Genomic DNA, 26,918 nt, shown 5'->3' with positions numbered 1-26,918 from the left:
TCACTTCATGGTAAATTAGCATCACTATTAGCGCACTTCGTGGTAAACTCACCTCATGGTAAACTAGCATCACTGTTAGCGCACTTCATGGTAAACTCACCTTATGGTAAACTAGCATCACTGTTAGCGCACTTCATGGTAAACTCACCTTATGGTAAACTAGCATCACTATTAGCGCACTTCATGGTAAACTCACTTCATGATTAACTAGCATCACTATTAGCGCACTTCATGGTAAACTCACCTTATGGTAAACTAGCATCACTATTAGCGCACTTCATGGTAAACTCACCTCATGGTACACTTCCGTACCATACACAGCACGATCCACCCCCATACAGGTTGCATCACAACTGCAACAATGTACACAGAATGTAAGTATCAGATTCTTGACTTTTTTATTGGATTATTACAAGGTTTTGTTAGGCACAGTCAGGGTTAAAGTGACAAGCAGGACTTAAGTAGATCATGCCTGAGGTCATAATTAGGTCACCAGTAGTGAGAAAGACACTGCTTGCTTTGTAACCTTTATTACGATGTTTCATCCAGGACTGCACTTTCTCTAATATACAAAAGCACATATACACGGTTTTATAAGGTCAGCGAGCACCCTGAGGTCATGCTTGGAAGAGGTCACAAGTAAGGTAACAAGTGAGATCATGGGGTAACTGATTACTCATACAATATGTATAAGTTTGAGCGTGAGGATACGTCCGTTGGTAATAATTTTTATATAAATCATGGAATTCTTGTTCCATTCTATAATATCAGCTCAGTAAATAACAAAAAAGGCACAATACCGTGACTGGAACGATACACAAATAACCCGCACATAAAAGAGAGAAGCTTACGGCGACGCTTCGGTCCGACTTGGACCATTTACAAAGTCACACTAACCAGAAGTGGAGCAGGACGGCTATATATAGACAGGAAGAGGTGGTGGAGGTAGTAGTAGTAGTAGAGGAAGTGGTAGTAATGGGGAATAAGGAGGAGGAGCCAGTCAAATACAAAGAAAGGGGAGCACTGCAAGGGAGCTAGGTGACCACAGAGGGAGAGCAAGTGCACAGAGGTGCGTGAAAGGGGAAGTGGTGAAATAAATAAAGAAGGAACAGAAACACGAGACAGAAGGAAAAAAAGACAACCCAGAGGAGAAAAAGGAAAGTGGAAAGGGGAAGAGGGAGAAGAAGAAAGAAAAAGAAAAAGAAAAAAATGAGGAGTCAGGTTAAGTCACGGGTGTTCTGAAGTTTGGAGCATTTTACAATGTAGTGGGAGAGGAAGGCATCTACAGAGACGAAGCCAGGACTAAGATTCATACAAGGAAAGTTGTGCATTAGAGAGGATTCAACTAGACGGCGACTGTTCGAGTTGGAAGTAGGGAAGACAGTTTTAGCAGAAGACCAGTCAATAGGATGGCTATGATCTCTGACGTGACAGAAAAGAGCATTGTTAGTGTCGGCAAGCCTAACACTATTTTTGTGCTCCCTAAGTCTGTCAGAAAGAGATCGACCAGTTTCTCTGAAGTATTGAAGAGAACAGGAGGAACAAGAAAGAGTAGACACCAGGAACATCTGTAGAGGGAGGAGAGGTATGAATGAGATTAGTGCGAAGAGTGTTAGTCTGGTGGAAGGTGAGCTTGATGTCTAAGGGACAGAGAATTGTTGAGATTAGAAATACCGGAAATGTAGGGAAGGCAGAGGACAGAAGAGTTCCCAGGAGTAGAGAGTTTGGGAGAGAAGAAATTACGTTTAGCACGTGGTGAGAGGGCAGTCTATGAATTGGGAAGGGTAGCCAAGACGGGAAAACGAATCTTGCCCCTTCCATTAAGTTTAAAGCTGAATGGGAATCTAATTCCTTGTTTCCTTTCCTTGATGTCCATGTCCACCGCTCAGATACAGGTTTTTCCTTTTCCGTTTACCAAAAACCTATGCACAGTGGCATGTACATTCACTATTTTTCCTATCATGCTTCCCCTGTCAAGAAAAGTGTTCTTATCTCCATCTTTCTCCGTGCCCTCCGCATCAGTGATCCTCAGTTCCTTCCAGCAGAAATTTCCACTCTTCATAATTCGTTTTCCCGTCTTGGCTACCCTTCCCATTTCATAGACTCTGCCCTCTCACGTGCTAAACGTAATTTCTTCTCTCCCAAACTCTCTACTCCTGGGAACTCTTCTGTCCTCTGCCTTCCCTACATTTCCGGTCTTTCTAATCTCAACAATTCTCTCCGTCCCTTAGACATCAAGCTCACCTTCCGCCCGACTAACACTCTTCGCACTAATCTCGTTCATACCTCTCCTCCCTCTACAGATGTTCCTGGTATCTACTCTATTTCTTGCTCCTCCTGTCCTCTTCAATACTTCGGAGAAACTGGTCGATCTCTTTCTGACAGACTTAGGGAGCACAAAAATAGTGTTAGGCTTGCCGACACTAACAATGCTCTTTTCTGTCACGTCAGAGATCATAGCCATTCTATTGACTGGTCTTCTGCTAAAACTGTCTTCCCTACTTCCAACTTGAACAGTCGCCGTCTAATTGAATCCTCTCTAATACACAACTTTCCTTGTATGAACCTTAGCCCTGGCTTCGTCTCTGTAGATGCCTTCCTCTCCCACTACATTGTAAAATGTTCCAAACTTCAGAACATCCGTGACTTAACCTGACTCCTCATTTTTTCTTTTTCTTTTTCTTCTTCTCCCTCTTCCCCTTTCCACTTTCCTTTTTCTCCTCTGGGTTGTCTTTCTTCCTTCTGTCTCGTGTTTCTGTTCCTTCATTATTTATTTCACCACTTCCCCTTTCACTCACCTCTGTGCACTTGCTCTCCCTCCGTGGGCACCTAGCTTCCTTGCAGTGCTCCCCTTTATATTTGACTGGCTCCTCCTCTTTATTCCCCACTACTACCACTTCCTCTACTACTACTACTACTACTACTACTACTACTTCCACCACCTCTTCCTGCCTATATATACCCGTCCTGCTCCACTTCTGGTTAGTGTGACTTTGTAAATGGTCCAAGTCGGACCGAAACGTCGTCGTAAGCTTCTCTTTTATGTGCGGGTTATTTGTATATTAGCTCAGCGTTTAATTACTGCTTCAAGAATCGTACTTCTGGTTTAACCTTCCTCTCAACATAACAGTTGTGCTGCTCTGTAATCCACCATGTATTTGAGCAGATAAGTACATAGGACTATAAAAATAGAGGAACACTGCAGCAGGCCTACCAGCCCATATTAGGCAGGACTCTCTCAAACCCAAACCCACTAACAAAAATTACTCATAACGAGACATGCATTGCTGGGTTTACCCCTCCTGTAGGCATGTATTCCTGCAGGCGAGTCTGAAGGCAACCTTCTGTCACCCATGTTTGCTTTATCACATCTTCTACATAGACATAATAGTAAGACAATTCCTTGAATGGAACAATGCACAGATAACTCGCTCATAGGAGACAAAGTTATGACAACGTTTCTGTCCGACTTGTACCATTAATTAGTCGGACAGAAACGTTGTTATAAGTTTGTCTCCTGTGTGTGGGTTATTAGTGCATTCCACAAAGAATTGTGTATTAGCGGTACTCTTCGGTCAATATGCTCCGCTGATGTTTCTTAAGGTTATTCTGGTAAATACAGCAATGTCAATGTTACGTTTTGGAGTATGCTGGTGACTGCAAATTGTTATGTGAGGAACACATGACGATTAATATTAGCTGAATTCCCATGAAGTGAAGACTGAGTAAGGTCATATTTGCAGGAGGACATAAAGTGAAGTGGGAACTTAAGAGCGGTGAAATCGTCCACGATGATTTTCTTTTTTTCATCTAGAAATTCTTCCTTACAAATCTTGAGAGCATGGAGGAAAAAAATACTAATGACTCCATGTTTAATCTTAGAGTCGTGGTGTGAAAAAGTGTCAAATCATCTTTATTGGTGGAATTATTTTTTAAAGACCTTGCATTCGAGTTTCTCTGATGAGGACGTCAAGACAGTGAAACAAGTTATCCTTTTTGTCCTCCAGAGAAAACTGAATTATGGGTTCCCTTTAGCCGAGTGTGTCCTTAAACTAAATATTAAAGTGTCTGGGGGAGAATCATGACGTTATTGATTTATATCAAGCGTGTGATAATGTGTGCGATGATTATCTTGAGGCAATCGCTCTCTAGGCGTTTGAGGTAAAGGTGGCCAAAACAACGCTTAGGGGGTAAATATATTACAATTACATATTTCTGTCTATAGGAGAAGGCGAAGTGGAACCTAACAATTAACTCTGTGAGATTCAAAAAGTCTTGTTTAGGGGGAGGAAGTGGTAGATTCTGAGGAATATAATTACGAAAAACCCGGAGACTATTCTCCGAAATAGACGTATCCTTCTGCCCTCTTAGACGACTCTGCTGTAGCGGCAGGAGTTGGAATTGCAGAGAAAGAGAATAACCTGATCTATTGGAACACGAGTGAAGGAGGTGACGCTAAGCCTGGCGAGTTTTTTTTATTTTTTTTTTATTTCCTATGATGGTGTGGTTTAGTCAGCAGATGGCGGAGACGGGAGTTGCTGAGAACACCTAACAATTTGAAAAGGTATCTGGTAAGGCACTGGAAAACCTGGAAGTGACGGATTGAAGAGGAATACATTGTTTATGAACCTTGGGGACTCTTTAGATATATGCTGGTTTAGGTTTAGTAGGCAGAAGAAAATATATCTGCTTTGTTTGGTGCGGTTGAGAATCTTCATGGCACCTTGAAGACAGGATGTGGTGCTCTTAGCCAAAGTATGAGGTGTTGTAGTTTCTTAGTTGGCTTGATCATTGAGAAGTATTTTTCCACAATAGTCGTTTATTTAGAGGATAACTACACTTCACTTTTATCAGCGATGGAAGCTCTGATGCCTGAATTTTCTGTCCAAACCTTCAAGGGTTTTGATATGACTCTTAAGTAGACAAGGTATGGGGGGGTCTCTTGTGGGGTGTAAGAGATGATAACTTGCATGTGCCCTTTTATAAACTTAAATTGTATGAAACGATACATACAATGTATAACTCTAGCTCTATAGAAAGCCCAAGAGATATGCCGAAGCCATTGAACATCTGACAAAAATTCTGCCGTTTGAAAGATAGTGGAGGTGAAATTATTCTTCATAGCGACAGATACCTTGCCAAAGTGATTCTTTTTCATAACTGTACCATCTGTGAAACCATAACATCTCATACTTTGCCTAGGGGGACCAAGCCAAGGATGGAAGAATATTCTTAACTGTACCAAAAATGGGAAGCTCTGGTACCCTCCTCTTATTAACACCAAACACGCATATATCTGTGGACGACCTAAGACACAGAAACCGTCATATCCGGGACTGGCAGTGCTTTCACCAATTGGCAAGCATCTTTTCCAAGAGCCTATTCAAATTCTTAGGTGCTTTCGGTAACTCTCATCATCGCCACTCCCGAGAATTTTCTTCCAAATTTAAGCAGGCTACCATCAGAAACAAAAACTCGCCAGCCTAGAAGTCACTTCCGTCATTAGATGTCTTCTAACTGATTAGATTATTCATGTTCTGTTCGACTCCATTCCCAAGGATCTGCCACTTCCTCTTTCTAAACAAGACTTTGTTGACCTCACAAAGTTATGAGTTAGATTAACTTCTCTTTTGGTGATGATTTCTACAGACCAAAAATATAGCATGCCGATGTGTTCGCCCCTAAGTGCCTTCTTGGCCAACCTTTATTTCGAGCACCTATAGAGAGATCGCTTCCAGACTATGATCCCATACAACATTACATGATTTATATAAGTAAATGACTTCTTGGTCATTGCCCCAAGACGCTTTAATCTTCATCAGTATAAGGACAAACTCACTTCACTGGAATTCACTGTTCAATTTACTCTGGAGGAAGAAAATGTTGACTCATTACTTATTCTTGATGTCTTCCTTGACAAGGAAAGAAACTATCAGAAACAATGTTTATAGAAAATCCACTAATAAGAGTTTAGGTAATCAGTCCCTCAGAAAGAGAAGATACCCACAAGGCTCATCGTGTCAGGCAGCACTCTACGCAGTTTCAGCGTAAGTCACGTTCTTCACTTCACTGAACAAACACTTAACACAACCTTCACCTTCCTCATCCCTGAGTAAAGACACAATAACTGCATCATATTCCTCATCACTGATACAAGAAATAGAAAATAAAGAAATGCCTATTCATCAGAAATCTCAATACAACATTACCGAAAGTTAAATATATGTAAAAATTAACAAAATACTTAAATATTAATGTTTGAATTAACATCTTCCTCAATAAAATCTCAAGCCTCTGTAAGAAATAGCTTTTTTTACTGAATCTATTTACACTAAGAGATTAAACCACAGGTAAAGGCTATTTTTCTAAGATTATACTTGTACTTAACACCTGTAATTAGAAAAGATAAGTTAATTTTTCACAACTATATAAGAGAAACCCCTCAAGGAAGGCTCCTTGACGCTGGTGAGGGGCTCTTGATCTAGGGAATTGGATCTGTGCTCCAGTTCCCTGAATTAAGCCTGAATGCCTTCCATCCCCCCATAGGCGCTGTATAATCCTACGGGTTTAGTGCTTCCCCCTTGATTATAATAATAATATAAGAGAAACCATACCATAACATTAATTGTTTAGAGGATGAAAATAATGATTAACTACCATTTGAGTAGTGAAGTTTTCTTCTGTACGGTCTCCTCCTCTCAGCGGTCTCCTCCTCTCAGCGGTCTCCTCCTCTCAGCGGTCTCCCACGGTATGGTCTCCACGGTACAGTCTCCTCTGAGCGGACTCCTTCCGTGCCGCGCCCGCGCGCCCGCCCGCCCGCCCGCCCGACCGGCGGCTGCCCCACGCCCCGTCCCGCCCCACGCCCGCCCTCGCGCCCGCCCCGCACCTTCTGCAGCGCCTTCTGCAGCGTCGTTCGGATCGCCCCCATCCCCGAATTTTTTTCCGATTTTTTAAATTTTTTTTTTAATTTTTTGTGCTCTCCAATTCCTCGGATCAAGTTTTTCTCGATATCAATAATACAAAGACTCCACTTCCTTGGATCAAGTTTTTTTGGATTCTTCCCTCAAGGGGTAAGCATTCAAAATGGACTCAAACTTGCATCCCAAATTCCCTGCTCCATCTCCTCGGATCAAGTTTTTCTCAATAACAATAAAAGACTCCACTTCCTTGGATCAAGTTTTTTGGGTTCCCCCCTCTGGGGGTAAGCATTCAAAACGGTCTCCCCCCTATGGGGTTTCGAATTTTCTTGTATTCTCCAATTCCTCGGATCAAGTTTTTCTCGATATCAATAATACAAAGATTTCCCCCCCACCTCACACAAGCCACTTCTACCCCAAATATACCTGCTCCACTTCCTTGGATCAAGATTTTCTCAATAACAATAATACCAAGACTCCAACTCCTTGGATCAAGTTTTTCTCGATATCAACTTTTTTGAGGGCCTCCTTCCCACTTTCACCCCCATCCCAAATTTTTTCGAATTTTTTTTTGAATTTCATTTTCCTATGATCTCCATCTCCTTGGATCAAGTTTTTTGGATTCCCCCATCTGTGGGTAAGCATTCAAATGAACTCCTCCTGTGGGGCATGGTACTTTCTCTTACTACAGGTCTAAACAAGTGTGGCGTCACCCCACCTGTGTTTACTCGGCGGGTCAGTGACGTCACATGATGACCTCACACACACAGGCTGAATCTTGTCGACTTCCCCCTATGTCAGTGACGTCACGTGATGACCACACACACACAGGCTGAATCTTGTCGAGCAGACATTAAAATGCAGGATAACACTAATACACAATATTTTCATTTATTTATTATACAACCAATGCATTTCATACACATCCAACAAAAAAAAATTCATTGAAAAAAAGATACAAATCATTGACTAAAATCACCATAGAGTAATTCTTTTTCTGTTGAAGAAATTCTGTGCATTTTGTTCTGGATCTTCTTCGTCGTCACCATCTCAGTATTACACAATTCATATACAACATAGGGAAAACATTACACATTTTCACTCTTATCCCAGGATAACCCAAATAATTCCACATTTTTTTCGCTAATACCCACAACAATCCACAATTTCTTTACAAAAGATTCACTCTCCTCAAGTCTAGACATTTTTCTCGTTTTAACTATTTCATCAAAAAAAGTCTGGCGAATCTTATCTGACTGATCTCAGATAACATCTCAGTTCACCCCATAGCATCGTCTGAGACTATGACCTTCTCTCTCTCCTCTTCTAACCCGTTCTCCCCCCCCCAAACCCTCACTCTCCCAACATCTCACAATTTTCACTCATAACACACAATTTTTCTCGTTTTAACTATTTCATCAGAAAAAGTCACCACAACACTTACAACTTATAACCACTTTTCGATAAATTCACTAGTCACAATTTTACATATTGCGAAGTTAACACACACACACACACACACACACACACACACACACACACACACACACACACACACACCTCACTTTACTTTGAACACCTTCAAAACACTCTCATAAATCATTTGAATACTCACAAAAGCACCTTTGAACATTTCCAAACAACACCGAAACACTTCCAAAATATCATTTTGAATACTCTCAAATAAGATTTGACATCTCTAATTTATCTACACTTATATTATTTCATTAAATTACAACTCATCACCCAAACACCTCCCTCAGTCTCCAGATTTTTACAACAGTATCACAAAAACTAACTCAAACACTTCACTTTGAACAACACCAAAAACACCATCAATTACCTTTGAATACTCCAAAAAACATCATTCAAACACAGCCAAATCACCACTGAATACTCCCAGAACACCTTCATAAGTACTCTTGCACATCATTTGAACACCTTCAAAAACACCTTTAAATTGCCTCAAAACACCATTTGAGTACTCCCAAATACACCACTGAATACTACTAAAACACCACTGAATTCAGTCAAAACACCACCAAAATCACCATAAACTAAGATCAACGTCACAGACTAACACCCATTTTCACACAAATCCTCTCAAATCACTATAACCAAGACGATTACCAATTTCTATGAGTACACTCACCTCCAACTAAGATATAACATGAGCGCAAAAAAACATGAACACAAACCAAACACAAACGAACACTTACAACAGAATCACCTCTTTTTCGGTATCTCTAGTTCGACAACAACGCCCACCACCCACATCACCCACATCCCACAACACCCACAACCCACATTACCCACACCCCACAACAACAACCCACAACTTATAACCACTTTTCAGCATCTCTAGTTCGACAACAACACCCACAACCCACAACACTCACAACCCACAACACCCACAACAACAACCCGCTTATAACATCTTTTCGGTATCTCTAGTTCGACAACAACACCCACAACCCACAACACCCACAACCCACATCACCCACAACAAAAACCCACTTATAACATCTTTTCGGTATCTCTAGTTCGACAACACCCACAACCCACAACACCCACAACCCATAACACCCCACAACCCACAACACCCACAACAACAACCCACTTATAACATCTTTTTCGATATCTCTAGTTCGACAACAATACCCACAACCCTCATCACTTACCAATTTATTCACAATTTTTCCTCTTTCGATACAAATTTTTCCCCTTCTTTTTATTGAATCTTAAAATGTAATGCACATTCCTCCCTACATTACTAAAATTCTAATAAAATCCTCTCCATACCCATCTTGTATCCACATAAATTAATATTATACTCACAACAAGTAATCTCACTACCCAAGTACTGCGACATGTTTCTACACCCTCCAATCTTTTCCAATGTATCATAACTTTTCACTTCTATAATTTCTTTTAAAATATTCACATATTACCTTTATTTTCAGTAAAATCCCCCATATTTCATTAAATTTCTAATACAACCCTCCCCATACCCCTCTCCATCTCACCCACATTTCTTCACATCCACTCACCCATCTCCCAACACACTTCTTCAGAACACACACAAAAATCACATTTCACATCCACAAATGCATCCCATCACCCATCTCAAATCCATTAAAATCACTGTAACCAAGATATTCACAAAATTCTATGACCACCTAACACACACACACACACACACACACACACACACACACACACACACACACACACACACACACACACACACACACACACACACACACCTCACTTTACTTTGAACACCTTCAAAACACTCTCATACATCATCATTTGAGACCACCTTTTCTCAATATCTCTTAAGAAATATTCTCTCATCGACAACCTTTATCATCTCACTACAGAACAACCCCAAGATTACTTCGAACACTCTCATAAATCATTTGAATACTCACATAAACACCTTTGAACATTTCCAAACAACACCGAAACACTTACAACAGGATCACCACCAACTGAAAACATAACATGTACACACACACAAAAAAAAAACTAAGACATCCATCAACTAACATCCATGACCACTCACCTCAAAACCACTAAGATTGCAGATAACTCATTTTCATAAACATTCACACACAAAATAAAATCACAATCACCAACTCCATACAATATCTAATACACTCACCTCACTACCACCAACACATACCAGCACAGGTAGGGATACCTCCCATGACATCACACTCACTCCTGTGTTTACTTGACGATCAGCGATGTCACACCCCAAACACCTTGTTTCAACCTGTTATATCTCCAATATCTAAGATCACCACCACAATCAAGACGTTTACCAAATTCTATAACCCCACAACTAAGATCACACATTTTTGTACACATTCTCTTAAAACATCACCATAATGAAGATCAATAAAAGTTTCTATACTTTTACTAAGATCACATAACATTTTGTCTTCTCTAACTCACAAATTTACAATCTCATTCACACTTACACATTTCATTAACCGAAATTACATCTCATCCACCAAACTCCTCCCTCATTCTCCAGACTTTACAACATTAGCACAAAAAAAAAAAACTGACTCATACACTTATGACATGAGACATTACCATAACTAACACACTGACTAACTTTGAACCATCTCGGGACAACACCAAAACACCACGGAACACCTTCAAAAAAATACTCTGCACATCATTTGAACACCTTCAAAAACACCATCAAACACCTCCGAATACTCCCAAAACACTACTGATTACTACCAAATCATCTCTGAGTACTACCAAAACACCGTCAAAATCACCAGAAACTAAGTTTAGCATCACCAGCTAACACCCATTTTATAGAAATCCCCTCAAATCACTATAACCAATAACTCCTTTCCGATGCGTGCAAAAAAAAAAAATGAACACAAACCTAATACTCCAACACTTAGTACATGATCACCATAAATTGAAAACATATCTTGTACACACATAAATCTAAGACAACCACCAACAACAAACACCCATATTCACTTACCTCAAAAAAATATTAATACAATTTACCCACCAAATTCATGTCATAAACATCAAAACATATAACTGTTTTACACATTTTTCTCAAACTGAATATTCTTACCACATTTATCATTTCTCACCTATGTTACATATCACATTTCTCACCCTCATCATCCCTAAAACATCCTTCCTTATTCATCCGTATATCTCCTAGAGATGTTTTATCCCGACGACCCATCATGACACTAGGAGCCAGAGTGTAGTAGTAGGTGGTGTTGGAGTGGTGATGGTTGCTCTGGCTCCTACGTCGTGATGAGGCTTCGGGGTTAAAACATCTCTAGGTGATATACGGATGAATAAGAAAGGATGTTTTAGGGATGATGAGGGTGAGAAATGTGATATATAACATAGGTGAGAAATGATAAATGTGGTATGAATATTCAGTTTGAGAAAAATGTGCAAAACAGTTATATGTTTTGATGTTTATGACATGAATTTGGTGGGTAAATTGTATTAATTTTTTTTTTGTTGATGAATAGTTAACATGAACTTAGTAAAGTGATTGTGTATCAGTTGGAGGTGTGTGACTTAGTTCTGGTAATGTCTCATGACATGGTAAATTTTTTTGTGATTATGTCTTATATTTATTGTCAATATGTCAAGTATAGGTTTTGGTGTATGTCTTAGTTATGATGTGTATGTCTTAGTTGGAGGTGAATGTCTTAGATTTGGTGTGTATGTCTCATGTCTTAAATTTGTGATTGAAATGTATAAGTTGTGGGTGTCTGTGTATTTTTTTTATGATGGTGATATGTTACAGTGCTCATGTTATGTTATAGATGTTGGTGGAAGTGTCGTGGTATTTTTGTGTGTCTTATCTTTGTGCAAATGTTTAAAAAATAAGTGTTTTCAGTGATCATAGTAGTTTTGAGATGCATGATCTTAGATTTTGGTGATCTTGGTGATGAGTGTTGATAGATGATGGTAAACATGATATGGAATTGGTGATCGTGATTTTTGTGTGAATGTTTATAAAAATGAGTGTTTTCTGTGATCTTAGTGTTGGGGTCATAAAATCTGGTAATCGTCTTGGTTATAGTGTTCTTAGATATTGTGGGTACAACAGGTTGAAGCAAGGTGGGTTGGGTGTGATGTTACTGACCACCAAGTAAACACAGATGGGAGTATGACGTCACTGGAGGTGACCTCGCTGGCCCTGTGGGGTGTGACATCGTGTGTTGGTGGTAGTGAGGTGAGTGCGCTTAGATATTGTCAAATATGATGTTTTGTGTGAATGTATATAAAAAAATGAGTGTTTTCTGTGATATTAGTGATTTTTGAGGTAAGTGAATATGGGTGCTTGTTGTTGGTGGTTGTCTTAGATTTATGTGTGTACAATATATGTTTTCAGTTGATGGTGATCATGTACTAAGTGTTGGTGAATTAGGTTTGTGTTCATTTTTTTTTTTTTTTTTTTTTGCACCCATCGGAAGGGAGTTCTTGGTTATAGTGATTTGAGGGGATTTCTATGAATGGGTGTTAGCTGGTGATGCTAAACTTAGTTTCTGGTGATTTTGACGGTGTTTTGGTAGTATTCAGTGGTGATTTGGTAGTAATCAGTAGTGTTTTGGGAGTATTCGGAGGTGTTTGATGGTGTTTTTGAAGGTGTTCAAATGATGTGCAGAGTATTTTTTGAAGATGTTCAGTGGTGTTTTGGTGTTCAGAGTTGGTTCAAAGTTAGTGTGTTAGTTATGGTAATGTCTCATGTCATAAGTGTATGAGTTAGCTTTTTTTTGTGCTAATGTTGTAAAGTCTGGAGAATGAGGGAGGAGTTTGGTGGATGAGATGTAATTTCGGTTAATGAAATGTGTAAGTGTGAATGAGAATGTAAATTTGTGGGTGAGTTAGAGAAGACAAAATGTTATGTGATCTTAGTAAAAGTATAGAAAGTTTTATTGATCTTCATTATGATGATGTTTTAAGAGAATGTTTACAAAAATGTGTGATCTTAGTGGTGGGGTTATAGAATTTGGTAAACGTCTTGATTATGGTGGTGATTTTAGATATTGGAGATATAACAGGTTGAAACAAGGTGTTTGGGGTGTGACGTCGCTGATCGCCAAGTAAACACTGGATGGAATGTGATGTCAAGGGAGGTATCCCTACCTGTGCTGGTATGTGTTGGTGGTAGTGAGGTGAGTGTATTAGATATTGTATGGAGTTGGCGATTGTGATTTTTTTTTGTGTGAATGTTAATGAAAATGAGTGTTATCTGCAATCTTAGGGGTTTTGAGGTGAGTGGTCATGAATGTTAGTTGATGGATGTCTTAGTTTTTTTTTTTTTTTTGTATGTGAGTACATGTTATGTTTTCAGTTGGTGGTGATCCTGTTGTAAGTGTTTCGGAGTTGTTTAGAAATGTTCAAAGGTGTTTATGTGAGTATTCAAATGATTTATGAGAGTGTTCGAAGTAATCTTGGGGTTGTTCTGTAGTGAGATGATAAAGGTTGTCTATGAGAGAATATTTCTTAAGAGATATTGAGAAAAGGTGGTCTCAAATGATGATGTATGAGAGTGTTTTGAAGGTGTTCAAAGTAAAGTGAGGTGTGTGCGTGTGTGTGTGTTAGGTGGTCATAGAATTTTGTGAATATCTTGGTTACAGTGATTTTAATGGATTTGAGATGTGTGATGGGATGCATTTGTGGATGGGAAATGTGATTTTTGTGTGTGTTCTGAAGAGGTGTGTTTGGAGATGGGTGAGTGGATGTGAAGAAATGTGGGTGAGATGGAGAGGGGAATGGGGAGGGTTGTATTAGAAATTTAATGAAATATGGGGGATTTTACTGAAAATAAAGGTAATGTGTGAATATTTTAAAAGAAATTATAGAGGTGAAAAGTTATGATACATTGGAAAATATTGGAGGGTGTAGAAACATGTCGCAGTACTTGGGTAGTGAGATTACTTGTTGTGAGTATAATATTAATTTATGTGGATACAAGGAGATGGGTATGGAGAGGATTTTATTAGAATTTTAGTAATGTAGGGAGGAATGTGCATTACATTTTAAAATTCAATAAAAAGTAGGAGAAAAATTTGTATCGAAAGAGGAAAAATTGTGAATAAATTGGTAAGTGATGAGGGTTGTGGGTATTGTTGTCGAACTAGAGATATCGAAAAAGATGTTATAAGTGGATTGTTGTTGTGGGTGTTGTGGGTTGTGGGGTGTTAAGGGTTGTGGGTGTTGTGGGTTGTGGGTGTTGTTGTCGAACTAGAGATACCGAAAAGATGTTATAAGTGGGTTTTTGTTGTGGGTGATGTGGGTTGTGGGTGTTGTGGGTTGTGGGTATTGTTGTTGAACTAGAGATACCAAAAAAGATGTTATAAGCGGGTTGTTGTGGGTGTTGTGAGTTGTGAGTGTTGTGGGTTGTGGGTGTTGTTGTCGAACTAGAGATGATGAAACGTGGTTATAAGTTGTGGGTTGTTGTTGTGGGTGTTGTGGGGTGTGGGTAATGTGGGTTGTGGGTGTTGTGGGATGTGGGTGATGTGGGTTGTGGGCGTTGTTGTCGAACTAGAGATACCGAAAAAGAGGTGATTCTGTTGTAAGTGTTCGTGTGTGTTTGGTTTGTGTTCAAGTTTTTTGCGCTCATGTTATATCTTAGTTGGAGGTGATTGTACTCATAGAAATTGGTAATCGTCTTGGTTATAGTGATTTAAGAGGATTTGTGTGAAAATGGGTGTTAGTCTGTGATGTTGATCTTAGTTTATGGTGATTTTGGTGGTGTTTTGACTGAATTCAGTGGTGTTTTAGTAGTATTCAGTGGTGTATTTGGGAGTACTCAAATGGTGTTTTGAGGCTATTCAAAGGTCTTTTTGAAGGTGTTCAAATGATGTGCAAGAGTACTTATGAAGGTGTTCTGGGAGTATTCAGTGGTGATTTGGCTGTGTTCGACTGATGTTTTTGGAGTATTCAAAGGTAATTGATGGTGTTTTTGTTGTTGTTCAAAGTTAAGTGTTTGAGTTAGTTTTTGTGATACTGTTGTAAAAATCTGGCGACTGAGGGAGGAGTTTGGGGGATGAGTTGTAATTTAATGAAATAATATAAGTGTAGATAAATTAGAGATGTCAAATCTTATTTGAGAGTATTCAAAATGATATTTTGGAAGTGTTTCGGTGTTGTTTGGAAATGTTCAAACGTGATTTTGTGAGTATTCAAATGATTTATGAGAGTGTTTTGAAGGTGTTAAAAGTAAAGTGAGGTGTGTGTGTGTGTGTGTGTGTGTGTGTGTGTGTGTGTGTTAACTTCGTAATATATAAAATTGTGACTAGTGAATTTATCGAAAAGTCGTTATAAGTTTTTTTTTTTTTTTTTTTTTTTACACGGGGTTTGACAAGGTTAAGGATCCCTAGCTTTATTGACAGCTAATTACAGGTTAAGGATTCCTAACTTTATTGGCAAGCTAAGAGCTGTTACCTACATCAGCTCATTTGAAAGCATTTTTATTGTTATGAGACATACAAGTAGGAAACAGGATGGAGTTGGAGCCATCTGTGGGCCAGCATTTTCATTTGATCAACTGACTTTATCTCGTTGACATCATTATCCTGTACGAATGTGTTCCATACTCGAGTCATCCTGGGTATGTATGATCTCAGATGGAGTGATGTTCTAGAGAAGGGTACAGCCAGAGTGAAGTTGCTGCTTTCTGCCCGTCTTGTGGCATAAAAGCTTGTTTCACGCTGTCCTCGAAGTGGATCCAACTGTGGCATTTTGATAATATTGGCCTTGTACATAACAGTAAGGCCACCCACATCCCTCCTATGTTGAAGGCTCTGCTGAAATGACAGATCTATCCAGGATGGGTCCAGGCGAGAGATGAGACGTCTTGCTCTGTTCTCTACTCTGTCAAGCAGTCGCAGATGAGAGGGGGGGCAGGCAAACCAAGAAAGTGGAGCATACTCAAGGTGCGAGCGTACTTGTGCCTCGTACAGGATCTTGCAACCCCTACTGTCAAGCAGATGGGAGATACGGCGAAGTGCTGTAAGCTTCCTGGCTGCCTTGTTTGCAAGATTTACAACATGGTTCTTCATGGTTAGTTTGGAGTCAAATTTCACCCCAAGGATATCAACTTCTTCTCCAGGTGCCAACATCCTCCCATTCATCCTTACTACTGCACCAGCATTACCATCATGGTGCCTAGAGACGATCATCATTTGCGTTTTCTCAGGTGCAAATGTTACTTGCCATCTATTTCCCCAAGCTGATATAGCTCTCAGCTGGTGATTGATGTAGCTTAGAGCAGCTAGCATTTCTTCTCTTGGATAAGTGAATGTCAGTGTACAGTCGTCTGCATATGCATGTGATTCTGGGATGAGATGAAGAAGGTCGTTGAAGTAGACATTCCATAACAATGGACCCAGCACGCTTCCTTGTGGAACACTTGCCCCAATAGGATGTCTTGCTGATTCCGTTCCATTGAGAACTACACTTAGAGATCTACCATGAAGGTAGTCACTGAGGAGACATAGCGTAGAGCCTGCAATTCCCAGTGCTTTAAGTTTTGCTAAGAGGCCCTGGTGCCACACCCGGTCGAAAGCGCCAGCAATGTCCAGTGCTACCACACAGCTGACTTTGGATTCATCCAGTGACTGGTGCCACTTAGTGGAGAAGTTTAACAACAGATCAGCAGCAGAGTAACCTTTCCTGAAGCCATATTGACGATCACAAAGTAGTGAGTGGTAGTCAAAAAACTCTGTCATTTGTCTTGAGATTATTGTCTCAAGGATCTTACCAGTGATTGACAGGAGTGACACTGGTCTGTAGTTGCTGATTTCTGCTCTGCTCTTCTTTTTGTGAACAGGGACTACATTTGCCTCTTTCCATAGAGAGGGCCATTTACACTGTACTAGGCAGTGCTGAAAGATGCGAGTTAGAGGTGCTGCTAGCTGGTCTGCACATCTTCTCAACAATCTTGGGCTCAACTTGTCTGGGCCCACAGCCTTTTCTTGGTCAAGCGATTTAAGTAGGAAATGCACCTCCTCCTGCCTTATTGTCACCACTGACAGTTTTGACACAGTTCTTGCAGCTAGCCAAGGAGGGTCCCTTGCTGGATCAGGAACTTGCATTTTGGTAGCAAAGTGTTCAGCAAAGAGGTCCGCCTTCTCTTGACTACTAGTAGAGGTGGTCCCATCCTGTCGATTTAGAGGTGGAATAAGTTCATCAGGCAGATAACCTTGTCTGTCCTTGACCAGGGACCACCAGGTTTTGGAGCCTACCCTACCTGATGCTAACTTTCTTTTAGTGTCCACCTCCCATTTAGCAATGGCCCACTTTTGAACATCACCCATATGCCTACAGGCTTGCATGTGCAAGTTCCTGTTATAGGTGGTAGGATGTCTGTTATACCTTCGCCATGCTTTGTTCTTAGCAGTAGCAGCCTCTCTACAACGAAAGCCAAACCAAGGCTGATCTGTAGGCTTCGTCACATATTGCCGGTGAGGAATGAGTTCTTGTTGTAGATTAAGGATGTGTCCAGTGAAGGCTTTCACTTGGTTGTCAACATCCCCTTGGAGAAGAGAATTCCAGTCGGTGGTGGCGAGCGCAGAGCAAAGGGCTGGCCAATTACCTCTTTCCCATAGCCAGGTTGTGCGTGTGGACTCCTCACCTCGTTCTGTTGGGATCTTAAGTTTGGTAAAAACAGCCTTGTGGTCAGACGATCCAACGTAGCCGAGGGGTTGACAAGTGACTATGCCTTCTGCCAGATCACTCACTACTGGGTCAAGGGAGGAGCCAGAGATATGAGTAGGGAAATCAACAAAGTTTCTCATGTCAAACACTGCAAGAAGGTCATCAAAGTCCCTCTGTATAAGGTGCTGGTTGAGGTCACCAACAATTATAATATGTTGACAGTTGTGTTGTAGCAGAAGGGAGTCAATATTTTCCATTAGGAAGTTGATAGGGTCTGCATGTTGCCACTGAGGTCTGTACATTGCACATGCTAGTACAGAGGTACTAGTGTTTATACAGAGCTTGAAGAACATCATTTCAAGATGTGTAGGGGTGGCAACATCAATGTGCTGGGCATGAACACTTTTAGAGAAGCACACAGCAACACCTCCTCCTTGCCCTTGCCTGTCTCTTCTCATCCATGAGGTGTAGCCAGCAATTATTGCAAAAGTTTCTGGAGTCCTGTCATCCAAAAATGTTTCAACAACAGCTATCATGTCGGGACGTCGAGTGTTCACAAAGCTATGTGTGAGCTCTCCAACATTAGTAATGAAACCTCTAATGTTGGCCGACAGGATGCCGATAGACTGGCTCCTCATGATGAAGTGGTCAGCTTGAGGTGGTGGGTGTGTAGGGAATGTAAGGTGCCTGCCCTTGAGAGAGGTAGGGTACTGAGGCAGCTGCAGGGATGTAGGTCTGTGGTCTTGTATAAGGCACAATCCCACCTGCTGGGCAGGGATAGGAGTAGCTAAGTGGGTGACGTGTGAGAGTGTTCACCAATTCAGAGATCCTGCTGGATCTCTGTGGTGACTTTTTCTAATGAAATAGTTAAAACGAAAAAAATTGTGTGTTATGAGTGAAAATTGTGAGATGTTGGTGGGAGAGTGAGGGTTTGGGGGGGGGGGTAGAACGGGTTAGACGATGCTATGGGGTGACCTGAGATGTTATCTGAGATCAGTCAGATAAGATTCGCCAGACTTTTTCTGATGAAATAGTTAAAACGAGAAAAATGTCTAGACTTGAGGAGAGTGAATCTTTTGTAAAGAAATTGTGGATTGTTGTGGGTATTAACGAAAAAAATGTGGAATTATTTGAGTTATCCTGAGATAAGAGTGAAAATGTGTAATGTTTTCCCTATGTTGTATATGAAATGTGTAATATTGAGATGATGACGACAAAGAAGATCCAGAACAAAATGCACAGAATTTCTTCAAGAGAAAAAGAATTACTCTATGTTGATTTTAGTCAATGATTTGTATCTTTTTTTTTCAATGAATTTTTTTTGTTGGATGTATATGAAATGCATTGGTTGTATAATAAATAAAGGAAAATATTGTGTATTAGTGTTATCCTGCATTTTAATGTCTGCTCGACAAGATTCAGCCTGATAAATTAGACACATGTGCAACTCTTGGGTATCTTTATTGAGGAAACGTTTCGCCACACAGTGGCTTCATCTGTCCATACACAGGAGAAACTTGAAGAACAGGAGGAGAATGAGGTAATCAGTCCCTCAACCTTGAGTTTCTCCTATGTATGGACTGATGAAGCCACTGTGTGGCGAAACGTTTCCTCAATAAAGATACCCAAGAGTTGCACATGTGTCTAATTTATCAACATGTCGGATCTCTGAACCATTCATCTACAAAGATTCAGCCTGTGTGTGTGTGGTCATCACGTGACGTCACTGACATAGGGGGAAGTCGACAAGATTCAGCCTGTGTGTGTGAGGTCATCACGTGATGTCACTGACCCGCCGAGTAAACACAGGTGGGGTGACGTCACACTTGTTTAGACCTGTAGTAAGAGATAGTACCATGCCCCACAGGAGGAGTTCATTTGAATGCTTACCCACAGAGGGGGGAATCCATAAAACTTGATCCAAGGAGATGGAGATCATAGGAAAATGAAATTCAAAAAAAAAATTCGAAAAAATTTGGGATGGGGGTGAAAGTGGGAAGGAGGCCCTCAAAAAAGTTGATATCGAGAAAAACTTGATCCGAGGAGATGGAGGAGAAATTTTGGGATGGGGTGAAAGTGGGATGGAGAACCTCAAAAAGTTGATATTGAGAAAAACTTGATCCAAGGAGTTGGAGTCTTGGTATTATTGTTATTGAGAAAAACTTGATCCAAGGAAGTGGAGCAGGAATATTTGGGGTAGAAGTGGCTTGTGTGAGGTGGGGGGGAAATCTTTGTATTATTGATATCGAGAAAAACTTGATCCGAGGAATTGGAGAATACAAGAAATTTCGAAACCCCATAGGGGGGAGACCGTTTTGAATGCTTACCCCCAGATGGGGGAATCCAGTGGGAGTCCATTTTGAATGCTTACCCCCAGAGGGGGGAACCCAAAAAACTTGATCCAAGGAAGTGGAGTCTTTGTATTATTGTTATTGAGAAAAACTTGATTCGAGGAGATGGAGCAGGGAATTTGGGATGCAAGTGGGAGTCCATTTTGAATGCTTACCCCCAGAGGGAAGAATCCAAAAATACTTGATCCAAGGAAGTGGAGTCTTTGTATTATTGGTATCGAGAAAAACTTTATCCGAGAAATTGGAGAGCACAAAAAATTGAAAAAAATCGGAAAAAAATTCGGGGGGTGGGGGCGATCCGGACGACGCTGCAGAAGGTATGGGGCTGGCGCGAGGGCGGGCGTGGGGCGGGACGGGGCGCGGGGCGGCCGCCGGTCGGGCGGCGGGCACGCGGGCGGGCGGGCGCGCGGGCGCTGCGCGGAAGGACTCCGCTCAGAGGAGACCGTACCGTGGAGACCATACCGTGGGAGACCGCTGAGAGGAGGAGACCGTACAGAAGAAAACTTCACTACTCACATGGTAGTTACAGTCGTTATTTTCATCCTCTACACAATTAATGTTATGGTATGGTTTCTCTTATATAGTTGTGAAAAATTGACTTATCTTTTCTAATTACAGGTGTTAAGTACAAGTATAATCTTAGAAAAATAGCCTTTACCTGTGGTTTAATCTCTTAGTGTAAATAGATTCAGTAAAAAAACTATTTCTTACAGAGGCTTGAGATTTTGAGGAAGATGTTAATTCAAACATTAATATTTAAGTATTTTGTTAATTTTTACATATATTTAACTTTCGGTAATGTTGTATTGAGATTTCTGATGAATAGGCATTTCTTTATTTTCTATTTCTTGAATCAGTGATGAGGAATATGATGCAGTTATTGTGTCTTTACTCAGGGATGAGGAAGGTGAAGGTTGTGTTAAGTGTTTGTTCAGTGAAGTGAAGAACGTGACTTACGCTTAAACTGTGTAGAGTGCTGCCTGACACGACGAGCCTCGTGGGTATCTTCTCTTTCTGAGGGACTGATTACCTAAACTCTTATTAGTGGATTTTCTATAAACATTGTTTCTGATAGTTTCTTTCCTTGTCAAGGAAGACATCAAGAATAAGTAATGAGTCAACATTTTCTAACTCCAGAGTAAATTGAATAGTGAATTCCAGTGAAGTGAGTTTGTCCTTATACTGATGAAGATTAAAGCGTCTTGGGGCAATGACCAAGAAGTCATTTACTTATATAAATCATGTAATGTTGTATGGGATCATAGTCTGGAAACGATCTCTCTATAGGTGCTCGAAATAAAGGTTGGCCAAGAAGGCACTTAGGGGCGAACACATCGGCATGCTATATTTTTTGTCTGTAGAAATCATCACCAAAAGAGAAGTTAATCTAACTCATAACTTTGTGAGGTCAACAAAGTCTTGTTTAGGAAGAGGAAGTGGCAGATCCTTGGGAATGGAGTCGAACAGAACATGAATAATCTAATCAGTTAGAAGACATCTAATGACGGAAGTGACGTCTAGGCTGGCGAGTTTTTGTTTCTGATGGTAGCCTGCTTAAATTTGGAAGAAAATTCCCGGGAGTGGCGATGATGAGTTACCGAAAGCACCTAAGAATTTGAATAGGCTCTTGGAAAAGATGCCTGCCAATTGGTGAAAGCACTGCCAGTCCCGGATATGACGTTTTCTGTGTCTTAGGTCGTCCAAAGATATATACGTGTTTGGTGTTAATAAGAGGAGGGTACCAGAGCTTCTTCCCATTTTTGGTACAGGTAAGAATATTCTTCCATCCTTGGCTTGGTCCCCCTAGGCAAAGTATGAGATGTTATGGTTTCACAGATGGTACAGTTGTTATGAAAAAGAATCACTTTGGCAAGGTATCTGTCGCTATGAAGAATAATTTCACCTCCACTATCTTTCAAACGGCAGAATTTTTGTCAGATGTTCAATGGCTTCGGCATATCTCTTGGGCTTTCTATAGAGCTAGAGTTATACATTGTATGTATCGTTTCATACAATTTAAGTTTATAAAAGGGCACATGCAAGTTATCTCTTACACCCCACAAGAGACCCCCCATACCTTGTCTACTTGAGTCATATCAAAACCCTTGAAGGTTTGGACAGAAAATTCAGGCATCAGAGCTCCCATCGCTGATAAAAAGTGAAGTGTAGTTATCCTCTAAATAAACGACTATTGTGGAAAAATACTTCTTCTCAATGATCAAGCCAACTAAGAAAAAACAACACCTCATACTTTGGCTAAGAGCACCACATCCTGTCTTCAAGGCGCCAAGAAGATTCTCAACTGCACCAAACAAAGAAAGCGGATATATTTTCTTCTGCCTACTAAACCTAAACCAGCATATATCTAAAGAGTCCCCAAGGTTCATAAACAATGTATTCCTCTTCAATCCGTCACTTCCAGGTTTTCCAGTGCCTTACCAGATACCTTTTCAAACTGTTAGGTGTTCTCAGCAACTCTCGTCTCCGCCATCTCCTGACTAAACCACACCATCATAGGAAATAAAAAAAAAATAAAAAAAACTCGCCAGGCTTAGCGTCACCTCCTTCACTCGTGTTCCAATAGATCAGGTTATTCTCTTTCTCTGCAATTCCAACTCCTGCCGCTACAGCAGAGTCGTCTAAGAGGGCAGAAGGATACGTCTATTTTGGAGAATAGTCTCCGGGTTTTTCGTAATTATATTCCTCAGAATCTACCACTTCCTTCCCCTAAACAAGACTTTTTGAATCTCACAGAGTTAAGTGTTAGGTTCCACTTCGCCTTCTCCTATAGACAGAAATATGTAATTGTAATATATTTACCCCCTAAGCGTTGTTTTGGCCACCTTTACCTCAAACGCCTAGAGAGCGATTGCCTCAAGATAATCATCGCACACATTATCACACGCTTGATATATATCAATAACGTCATGATTCTCCCCCAGACACTTTAATATTTAGTTTAAGGACACACTCGGCTAAAGGGAACCCATAATTCAGTTTTCTCTGGAGGACAAAAAGGATAACTTGTTTCACTGTCTTGACGTCCTCCTCATCAGAGAAACACTCTCGAATGCAAGGTCTTTAAAAAATAATTCCACCAATAAAGATGATTTGACACTCTTTTTCACACCACGACTCTAAGATTAAACATGGAGTCATTAGTATTTTTTTTCCTCCATGCTCTCAAGATTTGTAAGGAAGAATTTCTCGATGAAAAAAAGAAAATCATCGTGGACGATTTCACCGCTCTTAAGTTCCCACTTCACTATGTCCTCCTGCAAATATGACCTTACTCAGTCTTCACCACTTCATGGGAATTCAGCTAATATTAATCGTCATGTGTTCCTCACATAACAATTTGCAGTCACCAGCATACTCCAAAATGTAACATTGACATTGCTGTATTTACCAGAATAACCTTAAGAAACATCAGCGGAGCATATTGACCGAAGAGTACCGCTAATACACAATTCCATGTGGAATGCACTAATAACCCACACACAGGAGACAAACTTATAACAACGTTTCTGTCCGACTAATTAATGGTACAAGTCGGACAGAAACGTCGTCATAACTTTGTCTCCTATGAGCGAGTTATCTGTGCATTGTTCCTTTCAAGGAATTGTCTTACTATTATGTCTACGTAGAAGATGTGATAAAGCATACATGGGTGACAGAAGGTTGCCTTCAGACTCGCCTGCAGGAATACAACATGCCTACAGGAGGGGTAAACCCAGCAATGCATGTCTCGTTATGAGTAATTTTTGTTAGTGGGTTTGGGTTTGAGAGAGTCCTGCCTAATATGGGCTGGTAGGCCTGCTGCAGTGTTCCTCTATTTTTATAGTCCTATGTACTTATCTGCTCAAATACATGGTGGATTACAGAGCAGCACAACTGTTATGTTGAGAGGAAGGTTAAACCAGAAGTACGATTCTTGAAGCAGTAATTAAACACTGAGCTAATATACAAATAACCCGCACATAAAAGAGAGAAGCTTACGACGACGTTTCGGTCCGACTTGGACCATTTACAAAGTCACACTAACCAGAAGTGGAGCAGGACGGGTATATATAGGCAGGAAGAGGTGGTGGAAGTAGTAGTAGTAGTAGTAGTAGAGAAAGTGGTGGTAGTGGGGAATAAAGAGGAGGAGCCAGTCAAATACAAAGAAAGGGGAGCACTGCAAGGGAGCTAGGTGCCCACAGATATTTTGGAAGTGTTTCGGTGTTGCTTGGAAATGTTCAAAGGTGCTTTTGTGAGTATTCAAATGATTTATGAGAGTGTTTTGAAGGTGTTCAAAGTAAAGTGAGGTGTGTGTGAGTGTGAGTGTGAGTGTGAGTGTGAGTGTGAGTGTGAGTGTGAGTGTGTGTGTGTGTGTGTGTGTGTGTGTGTGTGTGTGTGTGTGTGTGTGTTTTAACTTCGTAATATGTAAAATTGTGACTAGTGAATTTATCGAAAAGTGGTTATAAGTTGTAAGTGTTGTGGTGACTTTTTCTGATGAAATAGTTAAAAAGAGAAAAATTGTGTGTTATGAGTGAAAATTTTGAGATGTTGTTGGGAGAGTGAGGGTTTGGGGGGGGGGAGAACGGGTTAGAAGAGGAGAGAGAGAAGGTCTCAGACGATGCTATGGGGTGACCTGAGATGTTATCTGAGATCAGTCAGATAAGATTCGCCAGACTTTTTCTGATGAAATAGTTAAAACGAGAAAAATGTCTAGACTTGAGGAGAGTGAATCTTTTGTAATGAAATTGTGGATTGTTGTGGGTATTAACGAAAAAAATGTGGAATTATTTGGGTTATCCTGGGATAAGAGTGAAAATGTGTAATGTTTTCCCTATGTTGTATATGAATTGTGTAATATTGAGATGGTGACGACAAAGAAGATCCAGAACAAAATGCACAGAATTTCTTCAAGAGAAAAAGAATTACTCTATGGTGATTTTAGTCAATGATTTGTATCTTTTTTTCAATGAATTTTTTTTGTTGGATGTATTTGAAATGCATTGGTTGTATAATAAATAAATGAAAATATTGTGTATTAGTGTTATCCTGCATTTTAATGTCTGCTCGACAAGATTCAGCCTGTGTGTGTGTGGTCATCACGTGACGTCACTGACATAGGGGGAAGTCGACAAGATTCAGCCTGTGTGTGTGAGGTCATCACGTGACGTCACTGACATAGGGGGAAGTCGACAAGATTCAGCCTGTGTGTGTGAGGTCATCATGTGACGTCACTGACCCGCCGAGTAAACACAGGTGGGGTGACGCCACACTTGTTTAGACCTGTTGTAAGAGAAAGTACCATGCCCCATAGGAGGAGTTCATTTGAATGCTTACCCCCAGTGGGGGGAATCCAAAAAACTTGATCCAAGGAGATGGAGATCATAAGAAAATGAAATTCCAAAAAAAAATCGAAAAAATTTGGGATGGGGGTGAAAGTGGGAAGGAGGCCCTCAAAAAAGTTGATATCGAGAAAAACTTGATCCGAGGAGATGGAGGAGAAATTTTGGGATGGGGTGAAAGTGGGATGGAGAACCTCAAAAAGTTGATATTGAGAAAAACTTGATCCAAGGAGTTGGAGTCTTGGTATTATTGTTATTGAGAAAAACTTGATCCAAGGAAGTGGAGCAGGAATATTTGGGGTAGAAGTGGGTGGTGTGAGGTGGGGGGGAAATCTTTGTATTATTGATATCGAGAAAAACTTGATCCGAGGAATTGGAGAATACAAGAAAATTCGAAACCCCATAGGGGGGAGACCATTTTGAATGCTTACCCCCCAGATGGGGGAATCCAGTGGGAGTCCATTTTGAATGCTTACCCCCAGATGGGGGAATCCAGTGGGAGACCATTTTGAATGCTTACCCCCAGATGGGGGAATCCAGTGGGAGTCCATTTTGAATGCTTACCCCCAGATGGGGGAATCCAGTGGGAGACCATTTTGAATGCTTACCCCCAGATGGGGGAATCCAGTGGGAGTCCATTTTGAATGCTTACCCCCAGATGGGGGAATCCAGTGGGAGACCATTTTGAATGCTTACCCCCAGATGGGGGAATCCAGTGGGAGACCATTTTGAATGCTTACCCCCAGATGGGGGAATCCAGTGGGAGACCATTTTGAATGCTTACCCCCAGATGGGGGAATCCAGTGGGAGTCCATTTTGAATGCTTACCCCCAGATGGGGGAACCCAAAAAACTTGATCCAAGGTAGTGGAGTCTTTGTTTTATTGTTATTGAGAAAAACTTGATCTGAGGAGATGGAGCAGGGAATTTGGGATGCAAGTGTGAGTCCATTTTGAATGCTTACCCCCAGAGGGGGGAATCCAAAAAAACTTGACCCAAGGAAGTGGAGTCTTTGTATTAAAACTTGATCCGAGGAGATGGAGAGCACAAGAAATTAAAAAAAAATTGAAAAAAATCGGAAAAAAATTCGCGGTGTGGGGGCGATCTGGACGATGCTGCAGAAGGCGCTGC

At 40.7% G+C, this 26,918-nt stretch overlaps 1 protein-coding gene across 1 annotated transcript in view; it reads right to left on the bottom strand.

The window, feature by feature from the left end:
* Window positions 1–26,918, bottom strand: part of LOC128689512 (uncharacterized) — a 316,845-nt gene that overhangs the window by 263,410 nt on the left and 26,517 nt on the right. Inside the window, exon 4 of the mRNA XM_070086503.1 lies at window positions 293–353. Coding sequence (XP_069942604.1) covers window positions 293–353 — 61 coding nt within the window. The remainder of the gene's footprint in view (window positions 1–292; window positions 354–26,918) is intronic.

The sequence above is a fragment of the Cherax quadricarinatus genome, chromosome 18, assembly GCF_038502225.1.
Source record: "Cherax quadricarinatus isolate ZL_2023a chromosome 18, ASM3850222v1, whole genome shotgun sequence".
Lineage (NCBI taxonomy): Eukaryota > Metazoa > Arthropoda > Malacostraca > Decapoda > Parastacidae > Cherax > Cherax quadricarinatus.
The sequence above is the reverse complement of the archived record's forward strand: the minus strand, read 5'-3'. Positions and strand labels throughout refer to the sequence as shown.